The 17,786-nt window shown below is 38.5% G+C and overlaps 1 protein-coding gene across 2 annotated transcripts in view; it reads left to right on the top strand.

The window, feature by feature from the left end:
- Positions 1 to 17,786, top strand: part of SDK1 (sidekick cell adhesion molecule 1) — a 382,650-nt gene that overhangs the window by 91,990 nt on the left and 272,874 nt on the right. For both annotated transcript variants that reach the window (XM_074553325.1, XM_074553324.1), the window contains exon 2: positions 14,417 to 14,576. In XM_074553325.1, coding sequence (XP_074409426.1) covers positions 14,417 to 14,576 — 160 coding nt within the window. The remainder of the gene's footprint in view (positions 1 to 14,416; positions 14,577 to 17,786) is intronic.

Raw genomic sequence — 17,786 nt, 5'->3', positions numbered from 1 at the left:
CTTGACAAATGTATTCTGAATTTTGCCTGCAGCCATTAAAATGGAAAGCGAAGTCGGAAGTGTTTTATGGGAGGTTTTTTTTATTGCTTGTACCAGCAAATATTGTACTGGTTTTGTCAAAGGAAAACATAATTTTTATAAAGCACTTGCCCTATTGACTCCCAACTAGAACAATATATTTTAATCCATCATCATGTTATTTTTACTGCTTCATTGTTTTATTTGCCATTATTATACTTTTTCTGTTTACTTCTAAGATGATATAAACTAAAGGCCAAAAGTCTAAACTAAATAAATACTATCTTAATGCTAATTTAGGCTGACTGTTTATTAATAGAACTTGGTTTCTATATATAGTATAGACAAATAACAGAGGTTGTTCTTGAACTTTACACACATAATTGTAATGATTTGGTTGTATACACAGAGGAGAAGGTCATGTCTGGCCATTGGTTTTTAGCCATTTGTGCCATTTTTATTAATTTTATTTATTTTTGTAATAAGTTGTATTTGAGATGCATTGTAAATATTAAATAGAAAGATAAAATCATCAGCTTCAGCCAAATGCAATGGGTTGGCAAAAAACACATGTGGGGAAGCATCTTATGTAATTTAACTTCTTTAATATAGAAATAATAATTTTTGCTGCGAGGCTGCAGGATTGGCCTTTGTCCAACGAATGTTTCCTGTAACTGTGAAACACGTTAATTTAATGTGTTTGCACATTAAAGTGGTGTCAAAATAAGTACCTGTGGAGTACTGCTAAACAAAGACAAAAACAACTAATTTGCTTCTTAATGAGCCAGCAATAATGCACCAACATTTCAGTCTGTTTGCTCTTAAGGCAGACAGGGATTCTGGAGGAGGCGCTTTCAGAGGTTCTCCTCCATGGAGAAGCCTTTTGAAATCCATGCTGGTGAAAGACATTTTCATAAACCACATCAGTGAAAGCTCTGGTTGTGAAAAATGTGTGAATAGGAGTATTTATGTGATACGCCCTTAAGAGAAGGTAATAGGAATATATCACATGAATGATATTCGGTCAAACTATTTTTTTTTTTTTAGCAGTTCATAGAATCATAGGATCACAGAATGGTTTGGGTTTAAAAGGATCTTAAAGCTCATCCAATTCCAAACCCCTGCCATGGACAGGGACACCTCCCACCAGACCAGGTTGCTCCCAGCCCCATCCAACAGGGACTTGACCTGGAGCTTTTTCCTGTTTTTCTCTTATTCACACCATGGTGGGAGGCAGACCAGAGCAAGTGGCCAAGAGGCTGCCCTGTCACCTCCCTCAGTGGGATCACAGCATTTCTGCTGTGCCAGAGTACGGGTGTTCTGCCCTGAACAGAACCTGCAAAATTAGCTTTGTTTGCCCTAATGTGTCAGAGCATCACTAAAGAATCACAACTGTGTTCTGCTTCAGTGACTTTCCCCCAAATAAATTCATGTATAGAAATGTTTCCTTTTGTCTATTAAGCTTTTCTTCATTTTGTAAACATTTTAAAAGTTAAAAAACCATTTCTAGGTGTTTCTAGAGGACTTTTTCTGTCATTTGTTTGTAGAAGTTTTCTTGGCTGTTAAAATTTGAATGTTTTTTCATGTGGTGCAGAATTATAGTTTTCTTGTAAAGCTTTAGTTTGGAAGGACAGGAAATATACCTTGATAATTTTTGGACCTGTGGCTAAAAATGTGAGGAATTGCAGAGTTAGAAAAGGGAGAATAAGTATTATTTGGGAGGCTAAAACCTCAAACAGCCCAGCTGTTTTCCCACTGGGCTGGCATTAAGTGCCTGGTGGAAGGTGAAGGTAACTTTGTTGATCCAGTCTCACCTATTGCTTCTCTGAAACAACTCAGTGCTCCTGTTACACAAAGAACTGCTCTTTGTTTCAAAATAACTTGAAGTTGCCAGTCCTTTCAGAGAATGTAATTATTTCCTCTGGGGAAAATGACATGCCTCAGCTACTCAAAGAAAGCATTTAAGATGCCCTTTCTTGCTTTCTTTGTCCTGCAATAATCTACTGTTTCTAGGAGGAACATTTGTGCTGTCACCATTTCTCTCTGGTGTTGCTGGGTGAAAATAAGCTCAGTGTGTGTCATCCTGTGATGCACTCCCAGTAAACTCAGGTAATAATACTTCATCTATATTTATCCTTTTCTCCCACAGAGTTTAGTAAAGGAAATTACTCTGATTAAGAGTTTTTAGATTTAACAAACAGCACTGTTTGGGGCTATACATCCAGTTCTGAATTGTCAGCTTGATGATGTATGTGGATGTACAGAGCAGGAAGAGCTGACTGGAGGGACTGGGGGAATCCTGCAGAGAACGGAGGCAGATTGTTTCCCCCAGTGAGCAATTTTATGGAACTTGCAGTGTTACTTAAATACAACCAGGGCTCACCTCTTACAGGATACAGGAGTGCTCCTGAGTGGAGGTTCTGGCTGATTCCATTCCTTGTGGATACACATCCTCATTGTTGCCAGCTTGGCTGGGCTCAGAGCGAGGAGCAAAGCTTTGCTCTCCATTTGTTCAGTGCTCTAGGCAGCCTTTGGCCAGCCTGCCTGTATTGTTGGGTTGGTCTCCAGCAGGTGCTGCTGCCTGGGTGGGAGCAGGGTTGGGATCCAGCATGGTCAGTGCTATAGGGTTTGGTAGTTTCCTCCCTGCCAGGGCCAGTGGGATGGGACAAAGGCTGGTGTTGGATTTCTGGGTGAGCACCGAGTGCTCTGGGTTAGATCTCCTGGCCAGTCTCCCTCAGGCTGTGCCTTCTCCTCACTCACAGCTCCCTGTGGGACACAAAGGTTACACATTCGCAATTCCCGCTTTTCACTTGGATGATCTTTCCTCAAGGCTGAGGGGTCTGACAGCTCCCAGGAAATCCTGCAGATGTACAACCCCAGGCTGGCTGTGAGGCAGCTGATCCCCTCTCTCTTTCATACCCATTCTCCTTTAACAGTTCAGAAGAGTTTTTGTGAAGTCTTTTGCTGGATTATTTTAAACAAAATATTCCAACTCTGAAGACAACCTCATGACTTTTTGTGCATTAACTCTCAGCCTCATTGAAGGTGCTAACAAGGTCCTGCAGGACATATGTTAGCCTGTAGTGGTTTCTTTTATAGTTTTTTTGCTTTAAAATTTTTTGTTAAATAGAATTTCATCTTTTCCTAAGGTTTGAAGGCAATTTTACAAACTTCTCTCTGACTTCAATTCACCATTGCTATTTCAGTTTTTCCTTTTTGTTAATTATTTCTCAGACATGCTAAACAACTCACAGATTGTAGTCATTGCTTGTTACTTCTCATAAATAATATCCAGAATAGCAGATCTGATGGAGTAGAGCCTCTTTGTACTTCACTGAATCTTGTTGTGCTACAACAGACGTCTCTTTTTATTTTCTATTCAGATAAATTACTCTAAAATATAATGATTACATGAATTACTACCAAAGGATAACACATCAAGTTTACATTCATTACCTTTTACAACTGGGAAAAACCCATCCTCATGACAATTTTTAATGCAAAAGGACTTTTTTGTCATTCTGTGCACTGGAAATAACATATTGTGCAATTACTACCTGTGTTCTGAGAAATCTATCTATAACAGAAAGAAAACAATTTCCCCTTTTATTTCAGTACATGATTATACATTCTGTAGATATACACAATTCTGATAATGGGTTTTAACCAATATTTTATTGATTTACTGTAGTTACATACAGAGTAATAAATAGCTTTCAGTTCTTTGGGATTTCATAGTTTTATTATACTTTATGTCTTCTTTACAAATGGGACAAATGAATAATGAGAATTAGTTACCTTGTGACCTCTGTCTCTCTTCAAGATGTGCAGGTGCAGTAGTACTGGCTCCTAGGATGATTTTTGATTGAGTTTTTCTTTTATTACAGCTCATAATGCAGTGAATGCAGTCTTTAAAATGGATTTATGATCAAAATTTTTCATGTACATCCTTTAAAATTTTAAAGACTTTAACTGTAGCATGTTTGCAAATAGTGAAGTAGTTATCAACAACTGTTGAGGGTTTTTAATCACCTTATTTGTATGCTTAGATGTAAGTACTTTGTGCTGAACATGGGGATGTGGTTCTTTAGTAAAATAATTTGAAGTTTGGGAAGTGCAATTCATTGTTCCTGTATCCTACAGGATACCCAGATTTAATATAGCAGTTCTGTACACAGAGCAGCCTGCTGCTGATAGCTGCAGGTCTTAGCATCAAAAGAAAAAAACCCCACAAATCAGCCCAAATCAAACCCCAAACTCCAAAACCCCCAAACTTCCAAAAACCCAAACAAGAAGAAAACTTTTTACATCTTAATGAAGTTAAGATGTTATTTTCAAAACACTGTTTAAATTCCCCATCTGCCTAACTAGGGCTTAACCCTGTCTGGCTTACAAATAAGTCTTTTATTTTTCCTTTACATATGCTTTTGATGTATGTCATCCATCAATGTTAGCAGGAACAGTAAATGCATTGATCTATTGCTGCACTTGACAAGTTAAATAACACTTTATGTAAGAAGTATTGATTTATAAAATCCAGTACATGTAATTAACATTAGAACTGTCAAAAGTTGAAAACAGTATTAACTTGCTGCTTATTTATAACCTAAAGAAAATTAAATAAAATATCCAGATTAATCAACTAACTCCTTTTCTTTGCCTTCAGATATGTCAAGCTCAGTTATGTTTGCTAGAACAGTGATATGTTTCTTCCCATTTTGACAAGAAGAAATTACATGTTTCATTGGTATCACCGAAATAATTCTATAGTCTCTAGATCTGTGTATTTTCCTTGAAGTGGTGAAAAATTCCACTTGGGTAGTTCTGAAAGGATTTGGTGTAAAACACACGGAAATAAGTGGTGATATTTGGGAAAGTGAAGGTGCCCAGTTTGTGTGAGCCTTCCAAAGAGCCTTTGATCCATCCTGTTGGGAGTGTCTGCACAAATACTCTGAGAGCTCTGCAAGGGTCATTCTGTGCTTCTGTCTCTCACCAGGTGCCTGTCCCAGAGCTTTCTTAAGATGTGGGAATATTTCAGTTGAGTCCTGTGAACTTTGTGCTGTGCTTTGTTGGCATTTCTGTCCTAATCCAGCATCCAGAACAGTCCTGTCTCTGCTCACCACCCTCCGATTCAGTGATACCACTCAGATCCTTCGAGTTTTTTTGAGGCAGGCATTACCCAGTTTCTAAACCTATTTACATTTTTCAAGTTTAAGGAAAAAACAAAATAACAATAGCAGTGAGCAGTAGGCATTGATTTTTAACAAAGGCTTGAGCATGAATCATTTCCCCTCCAGCCCCCTTTATCAAAAGAGATGTGTTTATATCTTCTCTGGATATTCATAGCTGCTTTGCTATTTAGAAATAAATTCTCCTTGAGAACATAAATAGGTGCCTGACATGGCTTTCAGGTCTGGCAGTGCCTTTGCTGTTCCTTTGTTTCCTCTTGCTGCTCTTGTGTTTCTGTTCTGGTACTTCCAGACACTCCTCAGCTGTTTATCTTTTTGATTTTATTTATTGTCTGCACACTGAGAATGCCTCTTATAGCAGGCATGAACTTGAGGAAAGCACATTTATGTTTTCATCTTTTCTCTCCTGTTACGTGTTCTGTAGGGTTTCATCTCTCCTTCGTGCCAGTGTCAATTGGAATATTTAGAGGATATATTTATAAATTGCTGGTTAGATATCAGTGTGATCAGGCTGCCCTACGGTAGTTGGAGATTGTAGATTATGTAGCAGCAACAATAGCTTCTTTTGTGGTTAAAATAATGAAGGAAATCCTGCTATATTTGGATTCCCTTTCAGTGAGGCAGCCCTGCCTTCCACCTGCTGTGGGCTGAGGTTTAAACACTAACAATTTATTTCCTCGAGTCTCTGAGTGAGGCTCTGTAAACATCACTGTATGAAGAGAGTATGAAAAGCACAGAGGTTGTGCTTTGATACCAAATTCAGAGGCTGGAGGTTTCTTTGGAGATTTTGTTTTGGTTTTCATAGTTAATGGGTTCTCTTTCATTTGCCTACTTTGTAGGGATGTGCCTTTTTCTTTCCGTGCATTTGTAACTTTCTGAAAAACATCCTCATGAATATTTTTTAAAAAATAATTCTGAAGCCTTTTTTGTGCATGAACTACAGTAAACATAATTTTAGAACATCACATGTAGCTTTTTGATTTCTAATCTTGCAGCAGGTAATGGCTTTAAGCTGAAAGAGGGTGGCTTGAGATGGGATTGAGAAGAAATCCTTCCCTGTGAGGGTGGGCAGGCCCTGGCACAGGGTGCCCAGAGCAGCTGTGGCTGCCCCATCTCTGGAAGTGTCCAAGGCCAGGCTGGATGGGGTTTGGAGCAACCTTGGACAGTGGAAGGTGTCCCTGCCATGGATGGGGGTGGCTCTGAATGGGCTTTGAGGTCCCTTCCAACCCAAACCATCCTGGGATTCTCTGGTGTTCCATGAATTCACAGAGCTGAGAATACTCACTCCCTTCTGATAAACAATAAGCCAGTATAATTTTTTTTGCCCCAACTGAACTGAATTATTACAGGTGATCAGAAAGTGAGACTAAAACATGAGGTGTAGAAATTAAATGGGAAAAGGAAGCCTTAGTGGGATTTTAGGTTAATACATCAGGAGCTGCTTGAGGCTCAGTTAAAACGATATCAGCTCATTATTTTTTTTCTCCTTGGCTGGTCTGCTAAAGAAATCAATTTTAAGAAAAGAATAATACAATTGCATGTGGGAAAGTCTTTCTTGGTGTATTTGGGGATAACTGCGAGAGGTTTATGTTGAATTTTAATGGAGGTATGCTACCAACCACTGTCTTTTTATTATTTTTTTTCTATCAGAATCCAGGCCCTATAAAAAGTCTGCCGTGGTTCTGTTTTGAGTGTTTCTAATAAAACTTGAGAAATCTTTTCTCAAAAGGGAATTCTTCAAGAAGTGATTGTGTAGTGAATGAAAAGATGGTCTTTAAATAGATGGCAGACTATTAGGGAGTAGATTTTATGAATACAAAGAACAGGTTATGTTTAAGGACTTTTAAGCATCTGTGATAGTAAGATTTTCTTTTTTTATCATAAAAATCCTGTTCTGGCTTTTTTCTGTTGTCTCAGGATGCAAATGGATTTTTGTAGTTCATCTAAAGCTGTTCATAGAGAAAAATGGAAGAAGGCTGAGAGAGATAACAAGAAATGTTTGTGCCTTAAAACAGGGAAGAAAGATTGGAAATATCAAAACAGGTTTTACTGTAGCTAGTCACTTCATGGTGTTTATCTTAGAATTATAGAATTTTCTAGGGAGTGCATTAGGATGTTTGTTCTTTTAAGCAATACTATGTGTTAGCCAAGATTTGGAAAAAACATTTGGTCTGTTTGCATCAAGAAATGAGGAGCAGAGAAGCCAACTGGAATCTGCAGTGCCATTTAGGTAATTCAGAAATAGAGAAATGATGCTTCAATTTAAAAAAAAAAAGAATTTTTAATTAAATCTACTTAACTATCAGTGTGAAACACTCATTCTCGCCGCTTGGGACTCCTATTCTATTGAATTGTTGAAAGCTAATCATAACTATACATTACAGAATGTTTAGTTTTCCTCTTGGGATAGGCTGCAACAGGTTTGCAATCTTTAGTTCAATATTTCCTCCATCCAAATCAAATATATGATTGGCAATTACCCAATAGCTAACTTGCCAATTAGTTATGTGAGCTGTTCAAGGCAAAAAAAGAAGTTATCCATTGAAATCTTGTCTCCCTGTGAGTGTGCATTTAAAAGAAATAAATGTCAGTTATTCTAAAAATATGTGGGCTTCCTCACAGAATGTGCTGAGTCCTAAAACAATTTAATTCCATCCCCAATTAAACCTCTAAAAGCACCATCCATCAACCTCAGCTGATATCTGTATTTGCATTCAGGGATTATAATAGAGGTACCCAAAAAGAAGGTTATCTTTTTAATCTCTAGGATGACAAAAATGGGCAGCTTGGGCTCATTTACCTGATGTATGAAATTGGGGAGGAAAGACTGATTTAAATACAGTTGCTTCAGTACTCTTCCAATATAAAATCAGATATCGTCTTTGATGAAAGTTCAGGAAATCCATTTTGAGGGAATGCTTTATACCATTGTGTGAAAATTCTTAGCTGCTGCAGTATATTTGAAAAATAACCTGATATTTTAATGAAATATTCACTATGATGCATCAGTCCTTTGCCATTGAGGTTTAGAATGAGGTAGTAAAATGCAATTTAAATTTAATTGTTGGACTTGGTGATTTATGTCACACTTTCAACCACAAAAATTTGAATCTCAAAGATCCAATATTTTGGGTAAAATAGACTTCCTGCAAATCAATACAGTTAAAGTGAGTGAATGCTCTAATGTATGTTTGACATTGTTGACAGTTTATGAATAGATCATATACTAACTTCACCAGCATCTCACCAATGCATTTTGGAATATTTGAATTCAAAAGAAGATTGATTCAAATATATCTGAGTTCAATCTGACTTTCTGGTACATTTCCCAGGATTTACTGTGTTATAATTCCAAATTCATATGCCATATAATCTATTGAAGTTCATTTCCACAAGAGAATACAACTTGCATCCAGAGCTAGCCCATGTATGCATGTATATCAGAAACTCTAAGATGAGAAAACTGAGATAGCAAGACTAAAAGATCATTTTGAAAAGGAAATAGAGAAAAACCTTTTCTATATCCAACTTGGGAATAGGAAGAAAAGCCATTTTCCCAGGAGGTTGCTGTTATTTGCTGTCAGAGCAGAGCAGCTCATGCTCGACTGTTTGTGCTCAATGCTGAACTTCAGTCTGGTCTGGAATGGATTTTGCTGTCCGTAGTTGTAACAGTTTCTGTGGATTACTGAGAAGGTTCTTCCTGTCTCTAGTTTGGGTTTCCTGACTCCAGTTGCCATTTTACCTTTATTTTTGTATTACACATTCAATGCCCCAGACAGACTTTTTGGGATACTCTTCCCATGGCAGTCATTGTTTACCTACATGAAGGTCTCTGAAATCTCCTTTCCTAGCAGACACTGAGAGCAAAAACATTTCTGTATTGCTGATCATTCAGTCTCTACCTCATTTTCCTCAGAGAATTCCTCAGCAATAATTCTGTTTTTTATGTTTCTGTGTCAGCTGACCGTACCTTTAGAAGCATATGAAGAAACAGTAATGTGCATCATGTTTTGACTGGAGATTAATAAGCTAAAATCAATAGAGGTGTGCTACTTAATAAACCCATTGTGTTTTTCTTTTGAGTTTGAAAAATGTATCTCAGTCAAAACTCTTTTCAATATTGAACCTGTAGGGCCAATGGAGCGATGCAAAGGCAGCTGCTCACCTGGTATTTGTTAAGTGATTGAGCTGTATTTGCTCTGAATTGCTGATTTATGTGCAGGTTGATCTACTTTTAATATTCAATATTAGCTCACCTAAAAGTGACTTAAAAGTAGAGACGCATAACAAAGACAAATGGCAGTGGCACTGGGGATCTTTCAGCCTGCTCTCAGCACTCCCTGCCTTTTCCCCTTTTCCTTCCCCTGAGTGTTCAGGACCACAGAATCTTTTTTTCAGGAAGTGGCCACCTGATTTTGTTTGTAACTGTTGGTATCCAACTTTGCTGGAGGAAAAAAGCTGAGATTTGAAGAGGGGAGTTGCAGTGGGTTTTACTGATGAGGGTGATGTGGTACTTCTCTGGAATACTGTAACTTTCCTTTTCTCTGCAGGGTAGAGGTTCTCAAGATCAAATTCTGTCTTTAATTAAAATTTATTAATTCCTCAGGGACAGGACTATGCAACCTGCTTTCAAGATCTTGTAAGAACTTGTAGTAACTGAAAGATCTATTTAATCTGACTTTGCTTTATGTGTTTTACAAATGTAAGCTCTTCAAGGTCTCAGAAGCATTAGCTGAGCCTTGTTAATTTGTTTGTTAGAGAAAATGTTTGAGGTCCTTGTCATGATGCTCTCCTGTTTCTGGAGTCACATTCACTCATGCAATCCCGATGAGATTTGGGTTCCTTGGCTGTTTAATGAGTATTTACTCCTTTTTTGCTGCCATTCCAAAGCTGTCCACCCAGGCTGCCTTTTCCTTTTGCATTTTCTGGTTGTAAATTTGTGCCCCAAGGTGATTTTCAGGGAGAATGAAACATGAGGGAGCTTTCAGTCTCCTGCTGAGCATCTCATCTGCCAGGGCTGGGGACAAGCCCAGGGTGGAGGACCCAGCACCCAGCACCATTTTGTACTTAAATGTCAGCATTAGTCCAAGAAAAACTGTCTGGTTTTGTTGAATTTAGTCCTGAATCTTCATTTTGAGGTAAAACCCATCTAAGCTTTGCATGTACCAAAGAAAGAAACTGGATAGGCCAACCCAGCAATGTAATGAAACTCAAGCAGTTTGGAGGTGCAGAAAAGCAAGGCAGAAATGCTGTGGAGCAAATTTCCAGATAATTTTGGCATATTCAATCCTACTTCTTCTTGAGATTTACATAAAAATAAATCTGCAGCATCCTTTTAAGGACACAAGTCAGGATGTTGGCGAGTTTGGTAAGCAGACTTAATGAAAATTTACTGAAGCTGTTAATATACATGTGCCAACAGATTGGCACCTTATCCCTTTGCTCCTTCTTGCAACTCAAAAAGTTCTTTAATTACTATTACTTCTATTACTTTTATTTTTAAATCAGCATTGCTGAAGAGCCAGAGAGGCTGGAAGTATCAACACATTTAGAAAAAGCAACAGTGTATAGCATGAATGCTTACTTAATTTTATTTTTTTTTTTGATAGGCAGAAAAATATTCTAGCCAAGAATAATAATTGCAGTATTTTATTATTTTTGGTTTTAGGACTCAGATAGTATTTTCAGTAGTATTTTATTCAATTCTTGGAGAGTATAAACTAAAAATGCCTTCCTGGCTTCTAAACCCTTGGTTAGCCAAGGTTACCCTCCTGGTGAGCCCCTTCTGTGGTTAATTACTGAGTGCAAGGATCTCATACCTATTAACTGCCCCCTTGTGTTTGCTGTCCCTCAGCCCGTTAGTTCTTTCCCAAAACCCTTCTGAGACAGCTTTGATTTTTTTCCCTGCCAATTTTCCTGTTTCCCTGGGATGCTCTATATCGACCAAACTTTTCCTTGCAGATCCAGGTTTAAATTCCGTTTCCCATTACAGCTTAAAACTGTAAATAAAGCCCAGGGTGCAGCCCTTGGTTCCTGGGCCTGAGGTGTGAGCAGCCCTGGGCTGCAGAAATGCCAATGTCATCAAAGCTTCCTTCTGCAAGGAATTTTTGCTCTGTATTTTATTTTCATTTCTGCTTTCAGTGAATATTTAGTGAGCTCTGATTGCATAATTGAATTTGATAAACTGATGGTATGTGATTGATGAGAAAGTCAGGAATAAAGGATTAGAAGATAAAATTACTTCAAGGGTTTAAGTAAATCTTCCAGAGAGCCAGGGTAATTTATAAAGCATGCTATACTCTTTATAAAAATATTCCCGTAGGTCTATTAAATTTTAGCTTCTAACAGAACTGGATTGAGTTTTGAGAATCATTTTCATGTAATAACAGCTTGATTGTGATGCTTTAAATGGGAGATAGCTCTGAGTGGGCTGCAGCATCACTGGGTTTGGAATATTTGAGTAGGAAATATAGGGCTGAATGAAGACTTGTGGGCAGCACTTTGTCTTCCAAATGCATAATCTTTTTCTTGGAAAGACATAAGTTAGGAGTAAGTGGATAATTCAGAGTAAGTAATGAAGGAGGTTGTGCTGCTGAGTCTGTAAATCACTGAAAACAAGGATCAACAAATGACTCAGTTTGGTGCAGACACCACTTCCACTGAGCTCTCCCTCAGTGACTGCACTTTCTTTGGGAGGAACAGTTTAGGGAACTCATTCCGGGAGCCTCTGTACATGAGCAGGTAAGTGTTGTTTTCAGGAGACTCAGCACGAATCGTTTCACTTTACCAGCTGGGCTCTGTTATCTTCCCCTGAACACCAGCGCTGCTCGCAGCTGCTGCTTTTCCATCTCCTGAGGAAGCCTGGCACCTTTAATCTTGCCAGGGTAGAATGTCTGCAGCTCCCTTGGGAGGCTCCCCAAAATACCTTTGACAGGATTTAACATTTTCTCTCTTGTTTATAAATATCTTTGTAAAAATTTGCTTTTCTCTCTGGGTGAAATAACTGTTTTTCGCAGGAACATCCTCTAATTCCAACTTAAATTTTTCTTTATAACATTTAAAATATTGGCTGGTTTTACTAGTTAGGAGACAATGAGAATTGGGATAAGATGATTTCACAATAATTGCAGTCATTAAAACAACAACTAAAGAGAAGCTTTGCAGAATATATTTTCAGTCATGTAATAGTGTGGAGAAGTGTAAAAACTCTCCTTGGCTTGTCTGGGAATATCTGCTAGTTTGGAGGTGTTCCAATTTTCTCATATGTTGGATTGTTGTAGCTTCCTATACAGCCAATTTAGAGAAGATACTGCTGATCTGCACTCATCACAAATCAGTTTCTTTGAAAGACAGGTTATTTAAAATGCTACAAATCAGAAAAGGGCCCTACCCCAAATACGGTTTTTATTTCAGTTTGTTTGATTTTGTGTGATAGTTTGTAAGTGTTGCTTTAAGATTATGTGGTTTTTCTTTCTGCATAAATGACTGTGTTCCTGAGGTTAAATTCTAAGAACTCAGGAGAGAATGTGTCAATCCAAATCACCAGATGAGTGGGGAGCTGAGGTTGATTTATGACCCATTGCAGGAGATATTTGGCACCAGTGGGCCTGGGGCTGCCTGGCCACGCTCAGCTGGAGCCAGCTCTGACCCTTCAGTGATAACAAGGCTGTGCTGCCACGTGCTCTGCACTCAGAAACATCCCCTGAGAAAAGGGAAAGATAGAGAGACTTTGACAATCCCCAGGCTGGGCTGTGAACCCCAGGGGAGCACCAGGGTCACGGGGAAACCTCCACCAGCACCCCCTGGCCCAAACTCCTGGGGCTGCCAATGATTCTGTGGGCTCAAAAATTCCAGCCTTGAACAGCACATGGGGGCACTCCAAACTGTAAAATTAGGTTAAACTCTTTAAATATAAAATGCCTGAGTATATATAAAATGCCAAGTATAAAAATGAAATATAATTATTTAAACATAAAATTCCAAGTATAAAAATGCCTGAGATTTTTGTGTAAAATAAATGTTTAAAGGAAGGTTTGCAGTTCAACTGAGCCATTACTTGCACTGGGACAACATTTATGTATCTTGGGATTTTTTTCTGTATTTTATATATAAAGTACACACACACACACCCTGCACACTTTAAAGAAGAGCTCAGTATTGTCTACTTATTCAGTATTATTAATATTTTCTATAAAAAATCTGTCTTTAAATATAACTCCTGTGTTTTATGTGTAATCATAAAATCCTGAAAGGATTTCCAGGCCAGGTTGGATGGAGCGACTTGGTCTAGTAAAGGTGTCCCTGCCCATGGGAGGGGTTGGAACTGGATGAGTTGTAGCATCCCTTCCAGCCCAGGCCATTCTGTGCTAATTTTGCTTATAGAAGGTATTTGTGTGCTTCTAAAATTAAGCCTATAGTTCCTTTAGAGTTACAAGTAGAAATTCGATACATAAAGTGTAAAAAGTCTTCATCTTCCAGAGGTGATGGGGGTAGATCTCCAGCAGGTGTGGACTCAGAATCAATCTGTATTTGAGCAGAGCTTTGGCAATTTACCCATCAAGAATTTTGCTGCTTGGAGTGTTTTATTTGTGATACTCAAGAGCTTGCGATTAGAAGTGACCCTTGCATATTACTGAAGTACCCTAATTCAAAAATCTGTTAGTGGCTTCAGGTAATATAATTTAACACATTTTGGTTTGCAAGAACATTGAAAAATACTTGTGAGGTGTTTTTTTCTAAATTCTTTTCCCTATCAAGAATCTTCATTTACCCTGAGACTTCTCCTGCTGTGATAATCATTTCTATCCAAGATTACACTTCTGGTTTCTATTCAAGAAACTTTTTAAAAAAAGGATAGAAAAAGAAAAGCTTTGAGTAGATTTAATCCTCAGAAAGGAGAAGGGGGAAAAAAAGCCAGTAGGGTTGTTCACTTCCTGCCACAGCAGACAATGTTGGAATTCTCATCTGGGGAAAGAGTAAACATGGACAAAAGCTTGTCGGAGTGGGCAAGGACAAAGTTTATCAAGATCTTGGTAATTCTGCCCCTAAAGATAAAGCGTAGTTATGAATGCACCAGTGCAAGCCTTAGCTGAATCATGTTGTTTCTTGTTTTACCATGACTGTGTTGAGGAGAAATTAGCTAAATATCAGTAGTTTCTCCTATATTTTCCTAAATAGCCTCCAAACCTATTTTTTCCTTTGTATTTCAGGGGATGTTGCACCATTCTTCAAGACAGAACCAGGCTTGCCCCAGATCCACCTGGAAGGAAACAGACTGGTCCTTACGTGCCTTGCCGAAGGCAGCTGGCCCTTGGAATTCAAGTGGTTGCACAACGACAGTGAAATCACCTCCTATTCCAGTGAATACAAGTAAATAACATCCATATAATCACCTCTGCAAGTGGAATTGCAAACAACCCCAAACCAAACCCCACCCCCTCAGTTTCCCAATGCCTGAAAGAGCTTTGTAGATACAGACACAGGGACTTCGGGGTTTATTATGAAAGAAGAGTAGATTTTGTAAACAGATGAGATTCCTTTGCTAAAAATGAGATTTAATGCTTCAAAACATGGGGAATTTTTAAGAGGTGCCTTTTGCTGGAGATGTAACTTTTACCTGTGTTTGTGATAAATAGGAGACACATTCCATAGCTAAATGTTACATATGATGTGTGAACTCATCCTTGAACAGAGCCAGGCTCGCTGGGACTGTCCGTCTCCATCAGATCTAGAGGAATGTGGTCTGTCTTAAATTCCACACAAAACTTTCTGTTTCAATTCTAGCAATTCCAAAAGGGAGCTGATAGTTTAACAAACTGCCCTTTAATGATTGTGCAGTTTGCCCCCAGGACCTCCCTCCCCATCCCACAGACATTCCATCAAACAGGAGCTAAACCACAGCTGGCTTATCAGAGCTCATTCCTACTGATAGGCAGCTCATGGCTGGCCAAGGACCAACGTGCCAGACAGCCAAGTTTTGTCTGCTTTTCTCTCACGTGGGAGGATTGACTGGGTTTTCTCTGTGCAAACAGAAATTTCTGTACCCATATGGAAATTTAATTTTTATGCGACTTATTTGGTGCTTTCTAATTGTGTAGAATTTGCCAGATAAGTTCAGACATTGTGAGGGGTGAGTGTGTGACAGAGAGAGCCCAGATAGAACACCTGTACCTTTTGCAAAGCAAGCTAAATACTGCATTTTTGGGACACAAGGCTTAAGGTAGAGAAAAGTTATGCCCTATCACTATAGACAGAAATTACAGTATGAGTTAGTATGCAGATAATGAGATAAAGTTCTATATTGTTACACAAGGTAATACATAATTAATTTTCTCAAAGATTTTCAAAATTTTAACCCAGCACTAGTCCTGTTTTTGATGTTATTTACATTTACAGAGTAGTAGGGGAAAAAATTCCCTTAAAAAACTTTTTAAAACTTGTGGGGGTCATTTAGCATTTCAAGTATTTAGCAACTGTTTAAACCCAAGCATTTAGTTCTATCTGAAGTTACCTAAAAATGCAAGACTTGATTTGGAGGAGCCCCCTTAGTCCTGAGTCCCTGCATCTATTCATGGTCGCTGCTTTCAAGCCTTTGGGAGGTGGATTATGAGCCACACACACATAAAGAGGAGATTTGTGAATGCTTTCTAGAAAATGAAAAGATCTCTAATAGCACAACAAATCACAGAATGTTTGAGCATGGCTTTGTGCAAATGCCACTTGTTTTGATCAATGGCAGCAGAGTCAGTTGCAGTGGCTGGGCAGAAGGAGCTGGAAGCAGCCCTTGACCATGGGAGATGCTGAGAGAGAGAGAGGAAAAATGGTGTGGGGGGACAAACACATGAACATGGAATGAGCAGCAAGCAAAGGTTAGAACTCCAGCCCTGTAGGTGTGCTAGGCACCGGGAGATGACATTTCATGGTATTAGGAGAAACCTGGGTAAGAATGTGTGACATTTTGAAATAAGACCTGAGTGCTGTGGTATTTCTTAAACAAGTGGACATCCCAATACAAAATTGGAATTTTACTGTGTATGGCAGTGTGAGTCAGTTATTAGAACATCTTTCCCAAGCTGTGTGTGCACATACCTGCAGTCAGTCCCTTGTTTCTTATATTGCATTTAATTTGTTCTTGTGAATGTCAGGTCATGATTCCAACCATATTTATTAATTCTGCATTTTTTATATTGTTATTTCTATTTCTCATTAAAAGATCTGGCGCAGAGGAAGCTGCTGGTTTATGATAATATTATTGATAGAAAATATTAATTTAGAAATTGCATCCCTACTGCTACACCACAGCCAGAGATCAGCTAAACAGGATTTTGATTCTGTAGAAATGCAAAGCTTTAAGCTTCCAAAAAATGACATAGGTGCATTAGGATGAATGAAAGCAAGGAAAAGATATGCTCAGACATAAAAATTGCAGTTGCAGAATTTAACCTTTGACCCCATAACAGTTTGCTGTGCAGTTCTCTTGGGTAAATAGCCTGTTTAAATGCACGAATCTTCCTGAGTAAGTGACTTCTGCTGCAATTTGAATCATCAATCAAAGATTTTTTGGTAATTGATATTACTTAGTGTGTCTCAGTTAAAGTAATGTCTACATTGTAACAGGCTGAAATATATTATTATAACAGCCCAAGTGAGTAAAGAACTAATTGGAGCCTTTGCATTGTGACATTGGTGACCCTGAGTGAGCAGCTCCTCTTTGTCTAACGAGGCTGGTTGTGTGCACAGCCCAGTGTTTACAGTGACTGTGCATGCACCACTTTGTGTTAAGTGTTTATAAAACAACCTTAGAAATTCTTTGTGATCTGAGATCCACCTTATGATAACAAATCGATGCTGCTGACTGCAGGAGCAATTTTGGTCGTGTCTATAGGTTAAGAGACTTTAATGTTCAGGCAGTGCCTTTTTTCTGTTTTCTTTTTTTCCTCCCTTTGTTTTCTTTTGAATTAAGTTCTTGACCAGGTGTGTCTGTCATATTCGCTTCTGTGGCCTAAAGATATTGATTTATTGGAATTTAAGAAACTATGGTCATGTCTAAGCAGCCATACACTTTCAACCAAACTACTTAAAAGTATCTAATTGTTATGTTTTAACAATGGACACATTTCAGTTTTCTTCTGTATTTTAAAAGTGACATCAGTTGATCCATAAGCCTTTTGTTAGAAAGCTTGAGTAGATAAAAAGTAACATGAATATCTAATAAAATACACTTAACTTTAATTCTGTATCCATAATTATGACTATTAAATCCCATAGCCTATAGCTTCACTTTCAACTCTTAGGGCATTTAAAATTAAAATGAGAGTTTAAATTTTAGATTAGGAGTGAACTGTAAGTGTTGGCTGGGATTTCTCCTTAAGTGGCTGATGCCACTCCCTCCTGGAGCTCTTTGCAGAGGGGTGATGGAGCACATCAGGCTCAGGGAGACTCCCCTTGAAGCTTCTCTTTTCCGCTTGTCACTTCCCATCTCTCTGCAGAACCTTCCCAAACTCCAGGTTCTGCTTGGCTGTGCCATTTAAAATGAGGGAAAAGTCAGGGCTGACTTTCCAAAGTCCTTGCAGACATTCC

The sequence above is a fragment of the Zonotrichia albicollis genome, chromosome 16 (genome assembly GCF_047830755.1).
Source record: "Zonotrichia albicollis isolate bZonAlb1 chromosome 16, bZonAlb1.hap1, whole genome shotgun sequence".
NCBI classification, from domain to species: domain Eukaryota; kingdom Metazoa; phylum Chordata; class Aves; order Passeriformes; family Passerellidae; genus Zonotrichia; species Zonotrichia albicollis.
Note: the sequence above shows the minus strand (reverse complement) of the source record. Positions and strands in the feature narration are given on the sequence as shown.